This window comes from Phyllobates terribilis, unplaced genomic scaffold, assembly GCF_046119375.1.
Source record: "Phyllobates terribilis strain yellow unplaced genomic scaffold, ASM4611937v1 Scaffold_4__5_contigs__length_816908805, whole genome shotgun sequence".
In the NCBI taxonomy this organism is placed as follows: Eukaryota; Metazoa; Chordata; class Amphibia; order Anura; family Dendrobatidae; genus Phyllobates; species Phyllobates terribilis.
In genome coordinates, this window is record NW_027362764.1 from 427,515,131 (window position 1) to 427,539,770 (window position 24,640).

Genomic DNA, 24,640 nt, shown 5'->3' on the forward strand with positions numbered 1-24,640 from the left:
CACTGGGTGTGAGGTGCAAGGAGAAGGCCAGAGAAAGGACACACAGAAGGGGGTCCTGCTAAGTACTCCGGAGGTATCTGGGGGTGGACTGAGCCCCTCACTGAGTACGCACAGCACGACGGGTGAGATAGCTCTGGTACCTGTAATCTGGACTGCAACAACTGTGAGTAAAGATCTTGGGACTGCATCACACGGACTCTGTGTTCATTACTGACTCCCTGCACTACAACCACCATCATCCACCCACACTGCCCTGAAGCTACACTCTTCCTGTGGTGAGGAATAATACCACTGCAGCAAAACCACCAGCTTCAGAGGACTGTTCCGCAGCGGCGGCCCCTTTGGCCGCACTCCACAGGTGGCGTAGTCGGACATTATAAAATCCATATATACAAATTACCGTTGGATTGACCGCCCTGGGTCACGGACCGGGTCACCGCCACAGTGGCTACAACCCCCAGCGTCTACCGGCCCGGCTCCGGGTACCCCACGGCCCAGGGGGCGCGTCAACTTCATAGGTCCCTGATCTGAGACCACTCCTGCTGTGTGATTTGCCCCACCTCTGGATCTCGTTGGCCCAGGCTATACGTCAGAAACTATTGCACCAGGGCTTGTCGGTGCTGCCACAGTCGCTGCAACATGTGCAGAGTTGAATTCCACCGTGTCGGCACATCGCATTTCAGCCGGTGAACTGGCAGGCCCAACGACTTCTGTAGAGATGTAAGTCGTTGAGCTGCGGGATGCGAACGGCGGAAGTGAGCACACAGCGACCGTGTCCTCTGCAGAAGGCCATCTAGTCCGGGATAGTGGGCTAAAAATTTATGGACAACCAGGTTCAACACGTGAGCCATACAAGGCACGTGTGTAACATTGCCCCGGCGAAGGGCCGCACCCAGGTTTGCAGCATTATCGCACACGGTCTTCCCTGGTTGCAGGTCCAGTGGAGACAACCATTCATGAAACTGGGTCTCCAGAGCTGACCACAAGTCCTCAGCTGTGTGACTCACATTTCCCAGACATTTCAAAGTAAACACTGATGCCGTTGAGCCCTGCTGCCAGCATAGTAAGGAGGTGCGCAGTTAGAAAGCTTGTGGCATTACCAGACAGGCTTTGGGTGCAGGTGGAGGACCGAGAGGAGGTTGAGGGGGCAGAAGCAGTGGAGGAACTTCTAGATAAAGAGGATTGACGTACAACTCACGGGGACGGCAAGACTTGGACAGCAGCCCCTTGTCCTGCTGTCACCATAGTTACCCAGTGCCCTGTCAGCGACATGTAACGCCCCTGTCCATGCCTACTCGTCCAAGTGTCTGTGGTGAAATGCACCCTGTCACACACAGAGTTTCTCAAAGAAGCGGTGATGTTGTGTGCGACATGCTGGTGGAGCACAGGCACACCTTTCTTTGAGAAGTAGTGCCGACTGGGCATCTGGTACTGGGGCACTGCGACGTACATAAGGTCTCAAAAATCCACTGTGTCCTCCAGGCGGAAAGGCAGCATTTCTGTAGCCAACAGCTTGAAGATGGTGAAATTCAACCTCTTAGCTTTCTCATGGCTAGGAGGAAATGGTCTTTTACTTGTCCACAGCTGAGGGACCGAGGGCTGGCTGTTGTGCTTTGACGGGGTTGAGAAGGGTGTCCCTGGCAAACTGCCGGTCTGTGAGGAAGATGCAGGCGGACATGTTAGGTTGCCTTGATCCAAAGGTGGTGCTATCGATGTCAGAGAGCTCTCAACACCAGCAGGTGTTTCCACTTCCCAATGAACTGACGACCTGCCAATCACACTGGCTGTTGCAGGTAAAGAGGTGGCAGGTCTGCGTCCAAAAACATGTGTGACTGCTGTCCCCCCAGTCACAGAGGATGAAGAGGCCGCGGATGCACAAGATGGGGCAGACGGTGGTTGGCCCAGCCTGCTAGGCCGCATTGTAGCACAGTGAGCTTCCCACTGCAACTTATGCTTCATATCCATGTGACGGTACATGCATGAAGTACTCAAACTATGGATTTTTTGGCCTCTACTTAGCTTTTGGTGACAAATATTACAGATAACACGAGTTGGGTCATCCTTATCGATCTGAATAAATGCCCAGGCTATGCAAGGCTTAGAGCCCATGCGACCTGAAGAGCCACTACGACTTGTGGTCAGAGGCGGAGTTGTGGTTGAGGATGCAGTTGTTGACGTGCTTCCAGTACTCCGTCTCTGTCCAGGAAGGCGCAACCTAACCTCGTCGTCAATAGCATCTGTGACGCCCCGCTGCGCTTGGTATCACAGATCCTAGAAGAGTGTATTGATGGAATCCTCCACAAGAGGCCCCCATAAACATTCACACATCTCCATCTTCCACCTCAGACCAGCAGAGGGAGCCCGTTAGGGATATAAATAGGGAAGGTGGAGCTAGGCAGTTCAGTTCCTCTGAAGAGTTCCTGCAGTAGAGAAGCCTAAGAGAGGTCAGTCTGCAGTGGAGCTCAGTCTAGTCTAGAGAACTCAGTTAATAGTTCAGCAGTGGAGCACGAGGCTCCTGCTAGCTAGATTCAGGGAGCCCAGATAGAGCTTAAGGTGTGCCGGCGTCATAAGATCGGTGAAGCGCGGCAAGCTGCCGTTAGTGTGTATAGCCTATTGAGGGCCAGAGTAGGCCGAAGGCGAGTGGCGAGTTAGTACATAAGGGGCAGAGGAGCTTAACCAGCTCACCCTGAAGCATTTACCGGACACCGGATCCGAGCTTACCGGGATCTCTATGACCCAGTAAGGCATAACCGGAATCCCTGGAGAACTACAAGTCCCAGGATCGCTAAGGTGCTGATACGTAACAGAGCCAGGAGACGCTTAGGCCCCGCATACTGGGAGCGTGAACTTCAAGAGAAGGCCCTACCACAAGGTCAGCCAGCGCAGGACAGAGACAAAGTTAGGCCTAGCTCCAGGCAGGTCAGAAACTTACTGCGCAGAGGCAAGAAACAGGAGGCCCTACACCCGCTCATTGGGGAGGATCCTGATATGCACCCTTCACCCTACAGTGCTCCAGGATGTGCCTGAATTTCCTCCAGTAAAAGGTACTGAAGTGACTACCGTGTCCGTTTCCGTTCTTGCTCTGACCCAGCTGGGTCTCGCCTGTCCTGCATTCCCCCTGCATACGCTGCCCTGAGACCTAGCTCCACCTGTGGGGAGCTATACCATCGAGCTGCCTTATCACGGGCCTCAGTGGACTGCTGCAGCGCTGGTGCTTCTCACCAGATACCACAGGTGGTGTCACAAACTCTTATAAAATTAACAATTATCCACCCTTTTAAAGAGTGACCCCAGGGTACGGGCCAGGGAGCCGACCACCGCGACATCCCAAAGGCCAGGCAAAGGCCCGGGTGACCTCATCGACTGGCTGACTGTGGGTTGACAGTAAGTGGGATCTCCAACCTTGTCATCATCACCCTGTGTGTTATCACACCCGTCGTCCTCAAAGCCAACCTCTTCCTGCCCTGACCGAAAAGTCAAGTTGTCGCTCCAATCAGGTATTTGAGTCTCATCATCGTCTTCATCATTGTCTCCACCAACAGGAGTTACAGTTTGGGAACGAGGGTCTACATTATGCTCAGAACCTTCTTCATCTGGTCCTGGATCCGACTTATAAAGATTCTGGGCATCAGTGCAGATCATTTCCTCGTCTGGATTAACAGAAGCTCTGGAGCAGACCTCCGTTTCCCAGGCTATAGTATGAGTAAACAGCTGTGCAGACTCAACCATCTGTGTTACCCCATACTCAGACGGGCAGCTGGAGACTTGGGAGCTGTGAAGAAGCAAGTGCGATTGGGGTGACACCTCTGAGGACTGGAGTATTTGTGATGTTGAAGTTGAGGTGGAGGAGAGCCCACTTGAAGGAGCACTTGATATCCGCTGAAGCACCTGCTGTTTTTCTGCCTCATCTGGAATTTGTAGCGATGGGTGTGTCCGTAACAAAGGGATCGTATCACATTGTCCACGAAAAGAAGTCGACATGTTAGTTTGGATGGAAGATGGTCTTTCTTCTGCAGATGTTACTCCCCCCCACCGCGGGGGGCTCGACCCACCAGCGGACAGGCACCAGTATTAGGAGAGGGGGGCTGGCCATCAGGGTCCACCACGGCTCTGGCAAAAACCCGGCGACACGGAGGTGGCACGGGCAGGAACGGACTGGCCGTGTCGGCTTCTCACTTTTTGGATTTTAGAAGGGCATGACATGCCTATATCTGTGTCTCCCCCTCCTTTTACTCCTCCACCTCTTTTATTTTCGCATGCCTATATGTACTTGTCACTTTTCCATGTGTTAGTTATGTCTTCTGAGCAGTTTGTCAGCTTTTGGACACCTTTGAAGGTGTTTTCTATGTGTTTCTATGTGTTTTTGTTTGCCTGCCATTGGTTTTAACGGTGTTCGAAGGTGTTCGACGAACAGTTCGACGAACAGTTCGGCGAACACACGGGTGTTCGACGAACCGAACCGAACTCGAACACTACGGGGGTGGCTCAACACTACTCTTCACTGAGTATCCCGTGGTCCCGAAGCATTTCCTTTGAAAAAATGAAGTGTCCAAACTACAGGTGGTGTAGCTTGCTTAACAGCCAGGATAATCCGCTGACTAGCAGACCCTGCTACTAGGCACAAAGTATTTCCTGGGATAGATGCAGTTAAAAATTTGTAATTAGATACTCTCGTTGGATGCTCAGAAAGCATTCCATAGAGTCTCCTGGCACGCCATATATGATTCTCTTAAAAAGCTTGGGGTAGGGGTCTAGGGGACCCTTTTATAGCCAAAATCACGGCCCTGTATCGCAATACGTCACCTAGGCTGAAGATAAATGGAACTGTAGCACCCTGAGGGCTCGGTTGCTACAGAGGTATTGCACCTCACCCAGAGGTGTGATATCTCACTCTCAGGTAAGGATGTAGTGTGGATCAGGACCCGACACCTGCATGCATTACACCACATTGCCGTGGGGCAGGGCGACCAATATGCCCCTGAGATGGGCACGACAGTCCCTGTCTCTGGCTGGAGTGGGGGGAGGGAACACTGAGGAAGGGGAACCCTGTAGTGCAGGAGCAGGGAGGAAGCAGTTCCTGGGTGCATTGAGAAGGGAGTATAAAAGGTGGGCACCATCTTAGTTCAGTGCAGAGAAGTCTGAGCAGAAGTGACAGGGAGCAGGGGCTCTGCATGAGCTCTGCTCCGGAGGTGGGCCTAGTAACAGAGGCCAGGCCTGGAAGAGGAAGAAGGAGGGAAGAGGAGCGGAAAAGGCTCCAGGAACGAGGAACGAAGGGATCTCAGGGGTGCGGACGGGCGAGTCGCCACCGCACGCCCGAATCCACCTGCGTGGAGGGGTCAGGCCAAAGGGGGAGACCGGTCCCCAAAACTAGTGGAGGCAGGAAACGACCCTCAGCTAGAAACAGGAGGCTGTGACATTTTATGTGGCGCAGCCCCTCGCTACACCCGCTAGGAAGGCACCACATAGGGTCAGGGAAACTGGCGCCAAGTTTACCAAGAGGAGGCCCGAGGCAGCCGGACAGAAGGGTTGGTAAGAAAGGCCAGACAAAGGACACACAAAGGGGGTCCTGTGAAGCACTCCAAAGTTATCTGGGAGTTGTCTGAGCCCCTCACCTGGTGAGCACAGTACGACGTGGGCAGCCGTTACCTGCAGACGTGGTCTGGATAATAAGAACTGTGAGTAAAGGCCCTGGACTGCATCACTGACTCCGTGTCATTACTGCTGCTGCCCTGCACCATCACCCCCATCCTCCGCATACACTGCCCTGAGGCTATACTCCTTCCGTGGGGAGTTATGCTACGCTCTGCTGCACCCACAACACCAGCCTCAGCGGTCTGCCCTGGAGCGGCCGTTCACTCTGACCGCAATCCACGGGTGGCGTAGTCGGACATTTAAACATCAAAACCACATAAATAGTTCCGCCACTGGTTTGACCGCCCTGAGCCACGGAACCGGGTTGCCGCCACGGAGACTACAACCACCAGCATCCACCAAAAAGGGTCCGGCTTCGGGTGTCCCAAGGCCCAGGGGGCGCGTCAGAACATTTTCATCACCTTTCACAATCACCAATGGGACAAGGCAGGGATGTTCTCTGTCCCCTCTCTTATACATCCTTGTGACGGAGCACCTGCTCTCATGAATTCGCCATAACCCCAATATTAGGTGGATTGAGGTGGGAGGCACCGAGTACAAGTGCTCTCTATTTGCTGATGATGTCCTAGTATATATCACTCAATCACATATATCCATCCATGCTGTTATGGCTGAAATAGATCACTTTGTTACATGGTCAAATTTTAAAATCAATGCAGCGAAGTCTGAGGCCCTCGATGTCTCCCTCCCCAAATCCATATAGGATTCCATCCAGTCCAACTTTCCCTTTGCCTGGCCCTCACAGGGTATCAAATACTTAGGAATTCCTATTCATAGAGACCTCTCCCATCTATGTTATCTTAATTTTGGGCCCTTTATTGAACAACTCCATACAGACCACGGTTGGCAAGTTAGAACTGTAAGATTCACTACGTGAACCACTGGTGTTTTGTGGAAAAGCACATGTACACTGTGTTCCAAATTATTATGCAAAAAGTGTTTAGGAGTGATAAGGGAAGAATTTGTTTGTTTGTCAGTTAAACTCATTGATGGTGATGTGTGTCAGGGCTCTTTATATCACTGTAAGCAATTGCAGACACCTGTGCTAATTAGTTTGGCAGGTGTGTCCAATGAAAGGCAAGACTACTTAAGAAGGCTGTCTCACATTATTAAGCAGCCTACATTTTCTGCCAAAATGGGAAAGAAAAAGGATGTGTCGGCTGCTGAGAAGCAACAAATTGTGGAGTGTTTAGGTTAAGGCATGACTACAATCAACATTGTGCGATGATCAGGATGAAGTGTCTTGGCAATCAAGAAGTATGTAGCTGATTCACAGTACACACGTGTGCGTGCTGATAAGGGCAAATTGAGGACTCTTTCCTACAGGCAATTACGTCAGGTTGAAAGAGCAGCGGCAAAAAAGCCTTGTCATAGCAGCAGACAAGTTTTTGAAGCTGCTTGTGCCTCCAACGTCACCCGAACAACAAGATGCAGGGTCCTTCAGAGGTTTGCAGCTGTGCATACGCCATCCTGTCGACCTCCTCTATCCACTTCACACAAGCAGAAACGGCTAGAGTGGGCCAAATATTACATGAAGACTGATTTCAAAACTGTTTTGTTCACGGATGAGTGCCGTGCAGCGCTCGATGGTCCAGATGGATGGAGTGGAGGATGGCTGGTTGATGGACACCCCACGCAAACACGGCTACAGCGCCAACAAGGAGGAGGTGGAGTAATGTTTTGGGCTGGAGTCATGGGGAGAGAGATTGTCGGCCCCTTTAGGATCCCTGAAGGCGCTAAAGATGAACTCCATAATGTATGTGGATTTTCTCAAACAGCACTTCCTGCCATGGTTCAAGAAGAAGAACCGTGTATTTCACAGCAAGATCATTTTTCTACATGATAATGCACAATCTCATGCTGCACATAAAATATCTGCATCTCTGGCTGATATGGGCATAAAAGGGGACAAACTTATGGTGTGACCCCCATGCTCCCCTGACCTCTACCCCATTCAGAACCTTTGGAGCATCATTAAAAGGAGTGACTATGATGGCGGGAGGCAGTTCACATCTAAGCAACAGCTCTGGGAGGGTATTCTGTCCTCATGCAAAACAATTGAAGCAGAAACCATCCAAAACCTGACAAATTCAATGGACGAGAGAGTTCAGAAGCTCCTTTTGAACAAGGGGTCCTATGTGAAAATGTAACATCACCTAGAATAAAGTTTTGAGTTGAAAACTGTTTGATTTCAGTTTCTAACAACCTGCTAATGCTTATAATTTCAAAAATGACCATTTTTTTGGTCTTTATTAAAATGAAAAGGTTGATCGAAAAGTTTGGGGGATCTAAGAGTGTGGCAACCCAGTAGTCATGATTACTTCGAATTCTGACAATATGAGGGTCATGCTGCAGGTAGTGCAGCAAGAAGGCACTTATGTGTCTTGCGCATCTCGGAGCCCCAAAATTATTTTCCGGGCTAGATGCAGCTAAAAATTATTATTAATTTTAAATCTGGTGAAGCTTTAGTATAGATGGCCTAATAGGATCAGTGCTGCACACTGCTACAAAGCCCAAATTATTTTCCAGTCAAGATACAGATAAACATGATTAGTAATTTTAAATCTGGTGGAGCTTATTATGGATGGCCTAATAGAATCAGTGCTGCACACTGCTACAAAGCCCAAATTATTTTCCAGCCAAGATACAGATAAACATGATTAGTAATTTGAAAGCTTAAAACGGTTGGTAGGGTGATTTTAACCAATCATCAAGCTTTTACTCTCCCCAGGATGACACACGGGTAGAAAAGTCGTTTCGGATCCATGATTTGTTCATCTTTATGAACGTGAGTCTGTCTACATTATCAGTGGAGAGCCGCGTGCGCTTATCTGTCAGCACACCACCAGCAGCGATGAACACACGTTCAGACAGAACGCTGGCTGCGGGGCATGACAAGATCTCCAAGGCGTAAGTGGCTAGCTCCGGCCATTTATCCAGATTGGAAGCCCAAAAAGAGCAAAGGTCCAGTGACACAGTCGTGGCTTCAATGTTTACTTGGAGATACTCCTGTACCATCGTCTCTAGGCGCTGACTTTGTGTCAGACTTCTTGTCTCCTGTGGCCTTGCAAAGGATGGGCTAAAAAAGTGGTGAAATGATTCCGCAAAATTGATGTTACCAGCAGATACTGTGGTTCTGTTACGGTTTGAGTGCTGAACACTTGACGGTCCCACGGTTGGCAAATTGGAACTGTGAGATTCACTACGTGCACCACTGGTATTTTGTGGAAAAGCACATGTAAGATTCTGCAACAGTCTCTGCTGATACTCCTGCATGCGTGCATCCCTTTCTATGGCAGGAATAATTTCTGCAAATTTACTTTTGTACCGGGGATCTAACAGTGGGGCAACCCAGTAGTCAGGATTATTTCTAATTCTCACAATTCGAGGGTCATGTTGCAGGTAGTGCAGCAAGAAGGCACTCATGTGTGTTGCGCATCCAGGAGCACCAAGTCCCTGTTGTGTTGGTGGCGAGGTAACAATCATGCTTCCTTCCTCTGTCCTCTCCCCCCAACCTCGCACAACAGAAATGTGATCAAGGTCTCCCTCATCTGATGAGTCTTCCATCAGTTCGTCCTCCACTTCTTCCTGGGCTCCTGCACCTTCCTCACTAGTTTGGCTGCTACCATGCGCCCTGGTAAAACCATCTCCCCCACCCTCACATGCCTGCCGCCTTGGTGCTGCCGACCGTCTAGACCTTGTAGATGTTAGCCCTTCCGCATACAACTCCTCCTCCTCTACTTCCTCCACCTCCTCTTGTGCCACCACCTGACTCCGAATTCTGTTTAACATGTGCTCCAGCATGTAAATGACTGGAATAGTCATGCTGATAATGGCATCGTCAGCACTAAACATCTTTGTCGCCATTTCAAAACTGTGCAGAAGGATGCATAGGTCCCTGATCTGAGACCACTCCTCCAGCGTGATTTGCCCCACCTCTGGATCTCGTTGGCCCAGGCTATACGTCAGAACGTATTGCACCAGGGCTTGTCGGTGCTGCCACAGTCGCTGCAACATGTGAAGAGTTGAATTCCACCGGGTAGGCACATCGCATTTTAGCCGGTGAAGTGGCAGGCCCAACGACTTCTGTAGAGATGTAAGTCGCTGAGCTGCGGGATGCAAACGGCGAAAGTGAGCACACAGCGACCGTGCCCTCTGCAGAAGGCCATCTAGTCTGGGATAGTGGGCTAAAAATTGCTGGACAACCAGGTTCAACACGTGAGCCATACAAGGCACGTGTGTGACATTGCCCCGGCGAAGGGCCGCACCCAGGTTTGCAGCATTGTCGCACACGGCCTTCCCTGATTTCAGGTCCAGTGGAGACAACCATTCATGAAATTGGTTCTCCAGAGCTGACCACAACTCCTCAGCTGTGTGACTCACATTTCCCAGACATTTCAATGTAAAAACTGCCTGATGACGTTGAGCCCTACTGCCAGCATAGTAAGGAGGTGTGCAGGATCCCTTCTGCGCAGTTAGAAAGCTTGTGGCATGACCAGACAGGCTTTGGGTGCAGGTGGAAGACCGAGAGGAGGTTGAGGAGGCAGAAGCAGTGGAGGAACTTTGACATAAAGAGGATTGACGCACAACTCGTGGGGACGGCAAGACTTGGACAGCAGCCCCTTGTCCTGCTGTCACCATAGTTACCCAGTGCCCAGTCAGCGACATGTAACGCCCCTGTCCATGCCTACTCGTCCAAGTGTCTGTGGTGAAATGCACCCTGTCACACACAGAGTTTCTCAAAGAAGCGGTGATGTTGTGTGCGACATGCTGGTGGAGTGCAGGCACACCTTTCTTTGAGAAGTAGTGCCGACTGGGCATCTGGTACTGGGGCACTGCGATGGACATAAGGTCTCGAAAATCCTCTGTGTCCACCAGGTGGAAAGGCAGCATTTCTGTAGCCAAGAGCTTGCAGATGGTGAAATTCAAGCTCTTAGCTTTCTCATGGCTAGGAGGAAATGGTCTTTTGCTTGTCCACATCTGAGGGACCGAGGGCTGGCTATTGTGCTTAGACGGGGTTGATAAGGGTGTCCCCGGCAAACTGCCGGTCTGTGAGGAAGATGCAGGCGGACATGTTAGGTTGCCTTGATCCAAAGGTGGTGCTATCGATGTCGGACAGCGCTCAACACCAGCTGGTGTTACCACCTCCAAAGAAAATGATGACCTGCCAATCACACTGGCTGTTGCGGGTAAAGAGGTGGCAGGTCTGCGCCCCAAAACAGGTGTGACTGCTGTCCTCCCAGTCACAGAGGATGAAGAGGCCGCGGATGCACAAGATATGGCAGACGGTGGTTGGCCCGGCCGGCTAGGCCGCATTGTAGCACACTGAGCTTCCCACTGCAACTTATGCTTCATGTCCATGTGCCGGTTCATGCATGAAGTACTCAAACTATGTATTTTTTGGCCTCTACTTAGCTTTTGCTGACAAATGTTACAGATAACACGAGTTGGGTCATCTTTATCGATCTGAAAAAATGCCCAGGCTATGCAAGGCTTAGCACCCATGCGACCTGAAGAGCCACCACGACTTGTGGTGAGAGGCAGAGTTGTGTTTGAGGATGCAGTTGTTGACGTGCTTCCAGTACTACGTCTCTGTCCAGGAAGGTGCAACCTGACCTCGTCGTCACTAGCATCTTCCTCCACCTCCTCTGCTGACCTCATCTCTTGGCTGACTGTGGGTTGACAGTAAGTGGGATCTCCAACCTCATCATCATCACCCTGTGCGTTATCACACCCGTCGTCCTCAGAGCCAACCTGTTCCTGCCCTGACAAAAAACTAAAGTTGTCGCTCCAATCAGGTATTTGAGTCTTATCATCGTCTTCCTCATTGTCTCCACCAACAGGAGTTAATGTTTAGGAATGAGGGTCTACATTATGGTCAGAACCTTCTGCGTCTGGTCCTGGATCCGACTCATAAAGATTCTGGGCATCAGTGCAGATCATTTCCTCGTCTGGATTCACAGAAGCACTGGAGTCGACCTCTGATTCCCAGGCTATAGTATGAGTAAACAGCTCTGCAGACTCAACCATCTGTTCTACCTCATACTCAGACGGGCAGCTGAAGATTTGGGAGCTGTGAGGAAGCAAGTGCGATTGGGGTGACACCTTTGAGGACTGGAGTATTTGTGATGTTGAAGTTGATGTGGAGGAGACCCCACTTAAAGGAGCACTTAATATCCGTTGAAGCACCTGCTGTTTTTGTGCCTCATCTGGAATTTGTAGCGATTGGCGTGGCCGTAAGAAAGGGATCTTATCACATTGTCCGCTAAAAGAAGTAGACATTTTAGTTTGGCTGGAAGATGGTCTTTCTTCTGCAGATGTTACTGTTGCTTTAACACCTACCCCACGGACACAACCTTTTTTCCCCTTCCCAACACGCCTATTCCCCTTTCCACCAGCAGCAGGCCTTTTTCCACTCATTTTGGTGGTTAACTAATTAACAACTCTGGAGTTGTTTGCACAAAAAAACAATGGATGGGAACCGAGCAGAGCTGAGTGGCCAAACTGTGGTATTAGGCCAAAACTATTGGCTGAGTTAGATGCAGAAAAAAACTATATTCAATTTGCAACCTGATGGAGGTCAGTATAGATGGACTAATAGAGAAAGTCCCACACATTGCTAGAAGGCCAAATATTTTTTCAGAGCTAGATGCAGAAAAAAATATATTCAGTTTGCAACCTGATGGAGGTCTGTATAGATGGATTAATAGAACAAGTCCCACACACAGCTAGAAGCCCAATATTTTTTCAGAGGTAGATGCAGAAAAAATATATTCAGTTTGCAACCTGATGGAGGTCAGTATAGATGGACTAATACAACAAGTACCACACACAGCTAGAAGCCCAATATTTTTTCAGAGGTAGATGCAGAAAAAAATATATTCAGTTTTCAACCTGATGGAGGTCTGTATAGAAGGATTAATAGAACAAGTCCCACACACAGCTAGAAGCCCAATATTTTTTCAGAGGTAGATGCAGAAAAAAATATATTCAGTTTGCAACCTGATGGAGGTCAGTATAGATGGACTAATACAACAAGTCCCACACACAGCTAGAAGCCCAATATTTTTTCAGAGGTAAATGCAGAAAAAAATATATTCAGTTTGCAACCTGATGGAGGTCAGTATAGATGGACTAATACAACAAGTACCACACACAGCTAGAAGCCCAATATTTTTTCAGAGGTAGATGCAGAAAAAAATATATTCAGTTTTCAACCTGATGGAGGTCTGTATAGAAGGATTAATAGAACAAGTCCCACACACAGCTAGAAGCCCAATATTTTTTCAGAGGTAGATGCAGAAAAAAATATATTCAGTTTGCAACCTGATGGAGGTCAGTATAGATGGACTAATACAACAAGTCCCACACACAGCTAGAAGCCCAATATTTTTTCAGAGCTAGATGCAGAAAAAAATTATATTCAATTTGCAACCTGATGGAGGTCAGTATAGATGAACTATTAGAATGATGCTATGCCCAAAAGATTTTACTTCACTAGGTGCAGTAAAAAAATTCGTATTCTATACACAGGTGGTATATCTTGCAACACAGATAGGCTACTCCACTGACTAACACACTCTGCAATAGGCCAAAAAGGAATAGCTTTGCTAGATTCAGCCAAATGCTGTGAAAAAAACTTGCACAGCACTGGCACAGACCTGCCTGGCAAAAACTGATAGGAACTGATGTAACCTAGTCCTGAAAAGGACTCCAATTACAATTAGTCTTTACTCCCACAATCTATCTATTTAAGAGCACAGACCTGCCTGATAAAAGTCGTAGGAAATGCTGTAACCTTGTCCTTAAAAGGACTGCAATCACAAATATTCCCTACTCCCAAGCTATCTGTAGATTTGTGCGAAAATTGGCTTGAAATTAACAAGGTATAGCACACACAGCAACAGCGGTGCCGTCTAACATGCAGCTGCAGCAGTGAGAAAATGGTGGCGACGGGGAAAATGGCTTGGTCTTATAGGGCAAGGACATGTGACATACACTGCCAATGACACATGCCCTTGCTTGTGTGAAAAAAAGCACTTCGCTCCGTGTGTGCGCTGCTGATAGGCTGACAGATTGCACCTCCCCACTGTAAATGCGGGAAAGAGAAAAAAAAAATGGAGATCTTCATTGTTCCTGCAGAGATCCATCCCCTGCCCCTCCCCCCACCCCGCTGTACACTCAAACTGCGTATTAACATTAATTTTCATCATTACTGAGAAAAAATCCAGTTATAATTTTGGTGCACGAACAGTTATCGAACATAACCTCGAACAGCCGAATTTTTCTCAAATTGTTCGTGTTCGCCGAACGGCTCGAACACCGCCCAAAACAGCTCGAATTTGAGATTGGCGAATAGTTCGAGTAGAACAACGCTCATCTCTACTGCCCAGCCTGGTTCCAGCACGCCAGCTGTTTCCGGGTAGTGTCAACGTCACTTTGCCTCCAATGCGTTGTCCTGTCGTGTTGCGGTCGGGTTAGCCGACTCTATGGTGCCTGCAGTTTAGGTGACTCCTATGTGGGCTGCGAGATCTGGCAATGAAGGCTGGTTCCATAGTGCCAATAGGACAAGCACCCCCTGTAGGACTGTGGGTTTTGGTAACTGCGGCCGGCTCGCGGCCTTGAACTTTTTTTTACATGGGTACCTTCTGCTACCCATCCGGGTTCCAGTACCGTCAGCTGGTTCTCGGCAGTGTCTTTGGATTAGGTGCCTCCTTCTCGGTATCCAAGTTCCACCAACATCTGCTGGTCCTTGGTAGTGCTTTCTGGCACAGGTACCTCCTGCTTAGTAACCGAGTTCCAGTACTGTCAGCTGGTCTTCGGCAGTTCCATTGGCTCTTGTACCTTCTACTACCCATCCGGGTTCCAGTACCGTCAGCTGGTTCTCGGCAGTGTCTTTGGCATGGGTACTCCCTTCTGCCCAGCCTGGTTCCAGCACGCCAGCTGTTTCCGGGTTGTGTCAACGTCACTTTGCCTCCAATGCGTTGTCCTGTCGTGTTGCGGTCGGGTTAGCCAACTCTATGGTGCCTGCAGTTTAGGTGACTCCTATGTGGGCTGCGGGATCTGGCAATGAAGGCTGGTTCCATAGTGCCAATAGGACAAGCACCCCCTGTAGGACTGTGGGTTTTGGTAACTGCGGCCAGCTCGCGGCCTTGAACTTTTTTTTACATGGGTACCTTCTGCTACCCATCCGGGTTCCAGTAAAGTCAGCTGGTTCTCGGCAGTGCCTTTGGATTAGGTGCCTCCTTCTCGGTATCCAAGTTCCACCAACGTCTGCTGGTCCTTGGTAGTGCTTTCTGGCACAGGTACCTCCTGCTTAGTAACCGAGTTCCAGTACCGTCAGCTGGTCTTCAGCAGTTCCATTGGCTCTTGTACCTTCTGCTACCCATCCGGGTTCCAGTACCGTCAGCTGGTCCTCGGTAGTTCCTCAGCTTTCTTGTACCTTCTGCTACATTTCCAAGTTCAAGCTTTTTGAAATGGTTCTTGGTAATCACTCTGGATCTCCCTGATGAGGACCCTGAAGACGAGGACCCTGAAGACCAACCCTAAGAAGACGAGGACCCCGAAGACGACGACCCTGAAGACGAGGACCCTGAAGACCACCCCGAAGAAGACGAGGACCCTGAAGACCACCCCGAAGAAGACGAGGACCCTGAAGACCACCCCGAAGAAGACGAGGACCCCGAAGACGAGGACCCAGAAGACCAACCCGAAGAAGACGAGGACCCCGAAGACGAGGACACCGGAAGACGACGACCCTGAAGACCACCCCGAAGAAGACCAAGAAGATGACCCTGAAGAAGTTGACCAAGAGGACAAGGAAGAGAAGACAATCACCAAGATACAGAAGAACAAGAGACAGAAAACCAAGAAGCAGAAATACAAGAAGCTGCAGAACAAAAAGCGGAAGAACATTAAGCATAAGACTAAAAATCAGAGCAAAAGATAATATCTAAATTATAAGCAGAAGATGACTGAGCAGTGTATGGGGGTGAGTCCGTTCCTCCTCGTGGTGCCCCTGGAAAAGACCTGCTGCTGCAGGCCAAACTGAACGCGGACAAATCCTGTTGTAAATCTTTTGTGACGGGCAGAACGAAAATTGTAATGTCCAACATTTTATAGATAACAACTACAGGAATGCCTGTCACAAATAAGAATATGATGAAGAAGAAGAATATGAAGAAGATGAAGAAGTAGAATATGAAGAATGAAAAAAAAGAATAATACGAAGAAATTGAAGAAGAAGAAGATGATGAAGGTGAGGAAGAAGTGGATGAAAAAGATGCTGAGGATGATGAAGGAGAAAGTGTGGGAGAAGTAAAAAAGAAGGTTAAGAGCATGGAAGTAGTGAAACATAAATATCTGACAAAATATAAAAATACTTAACATAGTCAATATTTCCGTAACTCAGAACGTCTTAAAAAAATATTAATTCCTGCTATTCCATTTGATTGGGCTAAACCTCTATGCCTTTATTGTCTCCCCCACCTCCCCCAATACATTCTACATTATTATTAGTAGTTTTCCTTCATGTAGAATTAACCTACAAGGAAAGAAATGGTTTATTTTCATTCCGATATTTCTGTCCCATTGACTAGCATTGGTTTCCGGTATCGGAATCGGCAATATCCGATACTTTTTCGGTATTGGTCCGATCCAATCCGATCCGATATTTCCCGATATCGGAAGGTATCGCTCAACACTACTCTCCATTACTAACCCCTGGGCTTGATGTCAGTGGACATTACATGGCTGACATCAACCCCAAAACCATTCCCCGAATTGTCACTTCATCATGGCAATCGAGTAGAGCAGAGGTTAATCACCAGAATTGGCACATGTAATGGATTTCTGGGGCAGCTGAGGGCTGGTGTTAAAGTGGGGAAAAAAAGTATCTAGTCAGCCACCAATTGTGCAAGTTCTCCCACTTAAAAATATGAGAGGGGCCTGTAATTGACATCATCAACTATGAGAGACAAAATGAGAAAACAAATCCTGAAAATCACATTGTCTGATTTGGAAAGAAATTTTTGGTCAAATTTTGGTGGAAAATAAGTATTTGGTCAATTAAAAAAGTTCATCTCAATACTTTGTTATATATTCTTTGTTGGCAATGACAGAGGTCTAACATTTTCTGTAAGTCTTCACAAGGTTGGCACACACTGTTGCTGGTATGTTGGCCCATTCCTCCATGCAAATCTCCTCTAGAGCAGTGATGTTTTGGGGCTGTTGCTGGGCAACATGGACTTTCAACTCCCTCCAAAGGTTTTCTACAGAGTTTAGATCTGGAGACTGGCTAGGCCACTCCAGGACCTTGAAATGCTTCTTACGAAGCCACTTCTTCATAGCCCTGGTAGTGTGCTTGGGATCATTGTCATGCTGAAAGACCCAGCCACGTTTCATCCTCAATGCCCTTGCTGATGGAAGGAGGTTTACACTCAAAATCTCACGATAAATGGCCCCATTCATTCTTTCATGTACACGGATCAGTCGTCCTGGTCCCTTGGCAGAGAAACAGCCCCAAAGCATGATGTTGCTACCCCAGTAGGTATGTTGTTCTTTGGATGCAACTCAGCATTCTTTCTCCTCCAAACACGACAAGCTGTGTTTCTACCAAACAGTTCTACTTTGGTTTCATCTGACCATATGACATTCCCCAATACTCTTCTGGATCATCCAAATGCTCTCTAGCAAACTTCAGACGGGCCCGGACACGTAATGGCTTAAGCAGGGGGACATGTCTGGCACTGCAGGATCTGAGTCCCTGGCGGCGTAGTACGTTACTGATTGTAGCCTATGTAACACTGGTCCCAGCTCTCTGCAGGTCATTCACTAGGTTCCCCCATGTGGTTCTGGGATTTTCACTCACCATTCTTGAGATTATTTTAACCCCATGGGGTGAGATCTTGTGTGGAGCCCCAGATCGAGGGAGATTATAAATGGTCTTATATGTCTTCCATTTTCTAATTATCGCTCCCACAGTTGATTTCTTCAAACCAATCTGCTTGCCTATTGCAGATTCAGTCTTCCCAGCCTGGTGCAGGACTACAATTTTGTTTCTGGTGTCCTTCGACAGCTCTTTGATCTTCACCATAGCGGAGTTTGGAGTGTGACTGTTTGAGGTTGCGGACAGGTGTCTTTTATACGGATAACAAGTTCAAACAGGTGCCAGCACTACAGGTAATGAGTGGAGGACAGAGGAGCCTCTTAAAGAAGAAGTTACAAGTCTGTAAAAGCCAGAAATCTTGCTTGCTTGCGATTGACCAAATACTTATTTTCCACCAAAATTTGAAAAAAATTTCTTTCCAAATCCGACAACTTGATTTTCAGAATTTGTTTTCTCATTTTGTCTCTCATAGTTGAGGTCTACCTATGATGTCATTTACAGGCCTCTCTCATCTTTTTAAGTGGAAGAACTTGCACAATTGGTGGCTGACTAAATACTTTTTTTCCCCACTGTATTAATCTGGAAAGAGGCTAATATCCATGGCCCCTTACTAGCCTATTAATATCAGCCCACAGCTGTCTGCTTAGCCTTTGCTGATTAAAAAATAGGAGGGACAATATGTCATTTTTGTCATTTTTTTAGGGTCCCCCTTTTTAATAACCAGTAAAGGCTAAGCAGACAGCTGTGAGCTATTATTAATAGACAAGCTCCATGGATATGAGCCACTTCCCATAATAATAACAACAGCACTCAGCTGTCTGCTTTCCCTCAGCTGGTTAGTAAAAATAAGGGGGATCTTACACTATTTTTTTCATTTATTTATTTATTTATTTTTGTGCTAAATACAGCATAGAAAAGTACACATACAATGCATTTATTATATATCTCACTGACATTTTTGTATCTCTCTATCTTTCCACATCTAAGACCTAATGTATTCTGCATTCTATTCCAGTATTTGTCACACTGATACACACGGATGGCAACAGATGGTACACATGTACACACTGATAGCACACGGACACAGACCTTGGACCTCACCCGTACTGTTTTTTCCAGTACCGGAATCTCAAAGACCTGTAAAGGGGGCCTAACAAGTTATATATGCAATATGTGTGGCCATGTAGTGGTTCTGTTGAGAATAGCTGGATTTGAAGTACTTTGCTAGCAGGACAGGGTATTATATTAGTTATGTCTTTAGAAAAGTTGAAGTCACTTTTTTCTTAGAAGGCGATCTCATGCTTCTCATCTCATGAGATAATCAATCTAAACGTGAGATAAAAAGGACTCATCTTTGTCAGTGTGTTTAAGAAAAAAAAAAAACACACAAGCATGGGCAAATTATTGAAACACTATAGAGATTATTAAATTTAAAACTAGGATTATGATATTTTTCCATCCCAGTACCTTATTCTTTTCAATTCTTCATGCTTAAGGATTCTACTAGCACAAATAAACTTATTTTATCACCAAACCCCAACTAGAATCTAAGCTTAAATTTGTATCAGTATTACTTAGAGAGTTTTTGTTTTTCAAATACTTAGCCACTTATCCAGTCATTTTCTTCTAAGTAAGTCAACAAGAGACAAATGTATTTCTTACTGTGTAAGTACATTAAATGCAGGGTAGGCATACAGGTAATAGCCAGCTTTTATAGAATTCTGGTAACTGTATCCATTATTTTCAAATACATCTTTCCTTCACAAAAATATTTTATGAAAGGAGCAATGTCTTAAAATTAGAACTGCAGATTTCCATCTGTAAATTCAGTTGATAAAGGGATTGGCGTACCATACAATTTTAGAGAGATGCAGAAAAATACAGGGGTTGTGTACAGACATATTGCTATAATAAAGTACTTATCAGCAGGTTTGGTCCATTGGTAACATTAAGTCGAAAAAATCAAATACATCCTTTTCACACATATAAAGACAAAATAATTTTTAAAGACACCACACCATTATCAAAAATTGATAGTGGCAATTGCCACAAAACATAGAAATTATCCTAAAATGAAGTAGCCACAATAAAACAACATTGAAAACACCATTTATAAAAAAGCATGTAAGCAATTAAATAGTGACTAGTGATGAGCGAGTACGTTCTATTAACCTTTTCGGGTGCTCGCCGAGTATCTTCAGCATGCTCAGGTGTTATGTTTCAGTCTCTCCGTGTGCATGATTCGCGACTATTTGACAGCTTTAATACATGTGAGGAATGCCAAAGAAACAGGCATTCCTCACATGTATTAAAGCTGTAAAACATCTCTAAATCATGTGCACAGCGTGACTCAAATATAACATAACACCTGAGCACGCTGAAGATACTTGGAAAAACCAGCGCATGCTCGTAGATCTCGAGTAACGAGCATACTCGCTCATCACTAATAGTCACATACATAGAAGAAAACCTTTAAAAAATTTCAAAATGAATCCCATTCCATTGTAATGCTAGATTTAGCCACTCAGTTCTGTAGGGCCAAGCATTTGTTTCGTCCTCTATGCATAGCTATTGGTCAAATTTCCCAATCTATTGTTTGGTAACAACAAGGTTCATTTGAAAAAGCGGTTCTCTTCCCCTGGAGTTCAAGTAAACCTCACACCTGACACATGCTGCCCAATCCGTGGGTAACATGTATCAGGCACAGCTTGTATGAACACAGCTGGGTATGTTTGACTCTGAAACCATGATTCTGAGAAAAACATACTTTAAAAGCTGCCCGCTGAGCTAGATTGAGAGGTTTCTGCATATCGGCATGGACCTATCAATCCAGGGCAGTGGATATGGAAAAGCCTTCGGGGACTTGCATGTATGACTAGTTTATAGTGCAGTCTCGGTCCCCTGGTGGCTATTGAAGAATGTTTTTCACTGAAATGCTGCAGCCTTTCAGAGTCAAACATACCTGGCTGTGTTCGTACAGCCAGAGCTGGATACAGGTTTCCCACAGGTGTCTGGTTCTCTTTAAATGTGATCAACGTTTAAAGTCCATGTGCTGATAGCTTGTCCAGGTTAAACTCAAACAACAAATGAACATAATGTCTTCAAATAGACCCTACATTATTTTTATTATAAATATATTGCTTGAAACGTATTTCTCTGCGTAAGGGATTGGACATGATGACCCTGAAGGTTCCTTCCAACTCTAACATTCTATGATTCTATAATTATATTTTGTTTCAGTTTTGAATATTTGTCCCATGCAAGAGTTTACCAAGACAAAAAGAAAATGAAAATTTCAAAAGTTTGCCTTCAAAAATGACTTTCTACAACAAATAAACTTAGAATTCTAATAACACATGCTGATTTCACATACTAATGCCTTAAAAACAGTTACAAGCTTATAAGTTTATATGTAATCTAAACTACACTTAAGGCTAGGTGCCCACGATGCAGAAATGAAGCAGAAAATTTCTGCAGCATTTCTGCATCTCCCTGGCAGAAAAAACGCATGCAGATTTTGCATGCGTTTTTCCTGCAGAATACATGCGGATCCACATGCGGATTCACATGCGTTTCCGCATGCAGATTGACAAGCGCTTTCCAGGCGATAGCATCACTTGGAAAGTGCTTGACAACTAGGTCACACTGTATAAATCCATGCAAACAGCATGGATTTATACAGTGTGAACCGTAAAAATTAAAACAAATAAAGCTATACTCACCCCCGAGGCCACGGCGTGGCTGCAGCGCTCGTTCCTGTCTGGTTCCCGGCTGCCGGCATATCGCAAGACAGAGCGGTGAAGGGCCTGCGGTCACATGACTGTGACGTCACCGAAGGTCCTTCAGCGCTGCTGGCATTCAGAGAGAAGCCTTTGGAAAGGTGAGTATAAACTTTATTTGTTATTTTATTCTTTTTTTATAGGTACAATGGTACCCAGGTCTGGATGAGAGTCTCCTCTCCTACAGAACTGGGTGCCATCCGCACATAGAGACGCATAGAAGACGCTTGTAAAAATGTACAGTCGCGGTTTCTATGCGTCTCAATGCAAGTCAATGGCCGGAGTTCCGCTGCGCTTCCGCAAAATTAAATGACATGCTGCGGATTTTTGTACGCAGCATAAACGCTGCGGAAAAATCCGCAGCATGAGCATAGAACATGCGGAATCCCCTTGGTGACCATGGGGTGCGGATTACCTAGCGTTTCACAAGCGTTTCCGCTGCGGAAATTCCGCAGCATAAAAACTTGAAAAACGCTACGTGGGCACCCAGCCTAAGACTTAAAAATCCTCTTTGAGCCTGCAATGAGTGACTTCATTTTTAAGTATATTTTTGTTGTTTGCGAATTCTTTTATTGGAAATTTCAAAATGTTTCCATATAATGTATGAAAAAAAAAGGCTAGACTTACCTGCCCGGGTCTCCCATTCTCACACACAACTGCATCTTCATTTTCGATATGTGGTGGGTTGTCATTCACATCTAACACTTTAATAGCCACGGAAACATAGCTCACAAGAGCGAGATTATCTAGAAATAGTAAATTTTATGTTAATAAGTTGTAACATATGGCCAATTTTGAAAGATTACAAATACATTTCTTTCCAAGCCACCAATGTATGTAAGCATATCACTGAGGTCAATTATAATTCTGTTAGAAATGATGGAAACAACATGTCAATACAGTGAAATGGAATCTGTCATCACATTTGACCTATCTAAACTATTAATATGGGCATACAGGTTATATACTGATGATTAGAGTGAACCCTTTATGCCTCATATCATATGTCTCGTTTTTGAAAAATCATCTGTTACCAATTTATTTAAATGACCCCTTCCAGGCAAAGGGAAGGATGCTGCCCAGAAGATATCTCTGCCTCCACACTTTGTCTCCATATATCTCACCTCCCATCAGCCTTAGTTCGTACCTGTGACCTTGGCCACTTGAGAGGAAAACTCGCTTGTGCGCTTTACTGTTCTCTTATTTCCTCTGCAGTCTTCTGCCCTTCTGGTGGAAAAGGCATAACATGCTAGCAGTCTATATCCCATATTCTTTAACCTGCATGCCCATATTAATAATTTAGATAGGTCAAATGTGGTGACAGATTCCATTTAATGAAAAAAAAAAATGAAAAGTGCACATTTGAAAATGTTAGTGTTATTTATTCAATAGACTAGAAACAGAATTTATTGCTTATATTATAGATCATGACTGCTTTTTATCCTTGGTTAATATAGTGAAACTCAGAGTAAAAGTTGAATTGCGGCAGATTAAACATCTTTTATAAAAGTTGTAATGCATATAAAATACCCTTGATAAGTAATGATTTCTGCATTTTTCCATGGATGTTTTACAGATTACTTTACTCAACTATAATAAATATTAAAAGTAATAAATATTTTCAATGAATATTCAAAAAAATAAAAAATTATATGTATACATATATATCTATATATATTTATATATATATTCAGTATATATATATCTATGTCTCTATATACTGTATATAGATATAGATATATCTATATACAGAAGCATTTTAAGGCAGGGACCAGAAGAGTTAGCCTTTGCTCTGAAGGAACAGCAATAAGCATTGAGAACCATTAAGCCGTTACTGGTCTACTATCTGTCCATTCTTGGATACTTTTGTAACATACTATCTAGACATGAGCTAGATACTATCTAGAGATGAGCAAATCAATTTGATGCAAATGGAATTCAAGTATTCAAGTAAAATTTGATTAAATTCTCAGGTCTCAGCAAAATAAAACAATTTGTGATTTGATTCATACAAATCACACCAAAAAATGTCTTCTGCTTTTACATACAGTACAGACGAAAAGTTTGGCCACACCTTCTCATTTAAAGATTTTTCTTTATTTTCATGACTATGAAAATTGTACATTCACACTGAAGGTATCAAAACTATGAATTAACACATGTGGAATTATATACTTAACAAAAAAGTGTGAAACAACTGAAAATATGTCTTATATTCTAGGTTCTTCAAAGTAGCCACCTTTTGCTTTGATGACTGCTTTGCACACTCTTGGCATTCTCTTGATGAGCTTCAAGAGGTAGTCGCCGGAAATGGTTTTCACTTCACAGGTGTTTCCTGTCAGGTTTAATAAGTGGGGTTTCTTGCCTTATAAATGGGGTTGGGACCATCAGTTGTGCTGTGCAGAAGTCTGGTGGATACACAGCTGATAGTCCTACTGAATAGACTGTTAGAATTTGTTTTATGGCAAGAAAAAAGCAGCTAAGTAAAGAAAAATGAGTGGCCATCATTACTTTATTAAATGAAGGTCAGTCAGTCTGAAAAATTGGGACAACTTTGAAAGTGTCCCCAAGTGCAGTTGCAAAAACTATCAAGCGCTGCAAAGAAACTGGGTCTCATAAGGACCGCCCCAGGAAAGGAAGACCAAGAGTCACCTCTGCTTCTGAGGATAAGTTTATCCGAGTCACCAGCCTCAGAAATCGCAGGTTAACAGCAGCTCAGATTAGAGACCAGGTCAATGCCACACAGAGTTCTAGCAGCAGACACATCTCTTCAACAACTGTTAAGAGGAGACTTTGTGCAGCAGACTTTCATGGTAAAATAGCTGCTAGGAAACCACTGCTAAGGACAGGCAACAAGCAGAAGAGACAAGTTTGGGCTAAAGAACACAAGTAATGGACATTAGACCAGTGGAAATCAGTGCTTTGGTCTCATGAGTCCAAATTTGAGATCTTTGGTTCTAACCACCGTGTCTTTGTGCGACGCAGAAAAGGTAAACGGATGGACTCTACATGCCTGGTTCCCACCGTGAAGCATGGAGGAGGAGGTGTGATGGTGTGGGGGTGCTTTGCTGCTGACACTGTTGGGGATTTATTCAAAATTGAAGGCATTTTGAACCAGCATGGCTACCACAGCATCTTGCAGCGGCATGCTATTCCATCCGGTTTGCGTTTAGTTGGACCATCATGTATTTTTCAACAAGACAATGACCCCAAACACACCTCCAGGCTGTGTAAGGGCTATTTGACCAAGAAGGAGAGTGATGGGGTGCTACGCCAGATGACCTGGTCTCCACAGTCACCAGACCTGAACCCAATCGAGATG

At 45.7% G+C, this 24,640-nt stretch overlaps 1 protein-coding gene across 2 annotated transcripts in view; it reads right to left on the minus strand.

Moving 5' to 3' along the window:
- CDH18 (cadherin 18) overlaps positions 1–24,640 on the minus strand; it is a 1,254,587-nt gene that overhangs the window by 83,939 nt on the left and 1,146,008 nt on the right. For both annotated transcript variants that reach the window (XM_073678632.1, XM_073678633.1), the window contains exon 9: positions 21,946–22,064. In XM_073678632.1, coding sequence (XP_073534733.1) covers positions 21,946–22,064 — 119 coding nt within the window. The remainder of the gene's footprint in view (positions 1–21,945; positions 22,065–24,640) is intronic.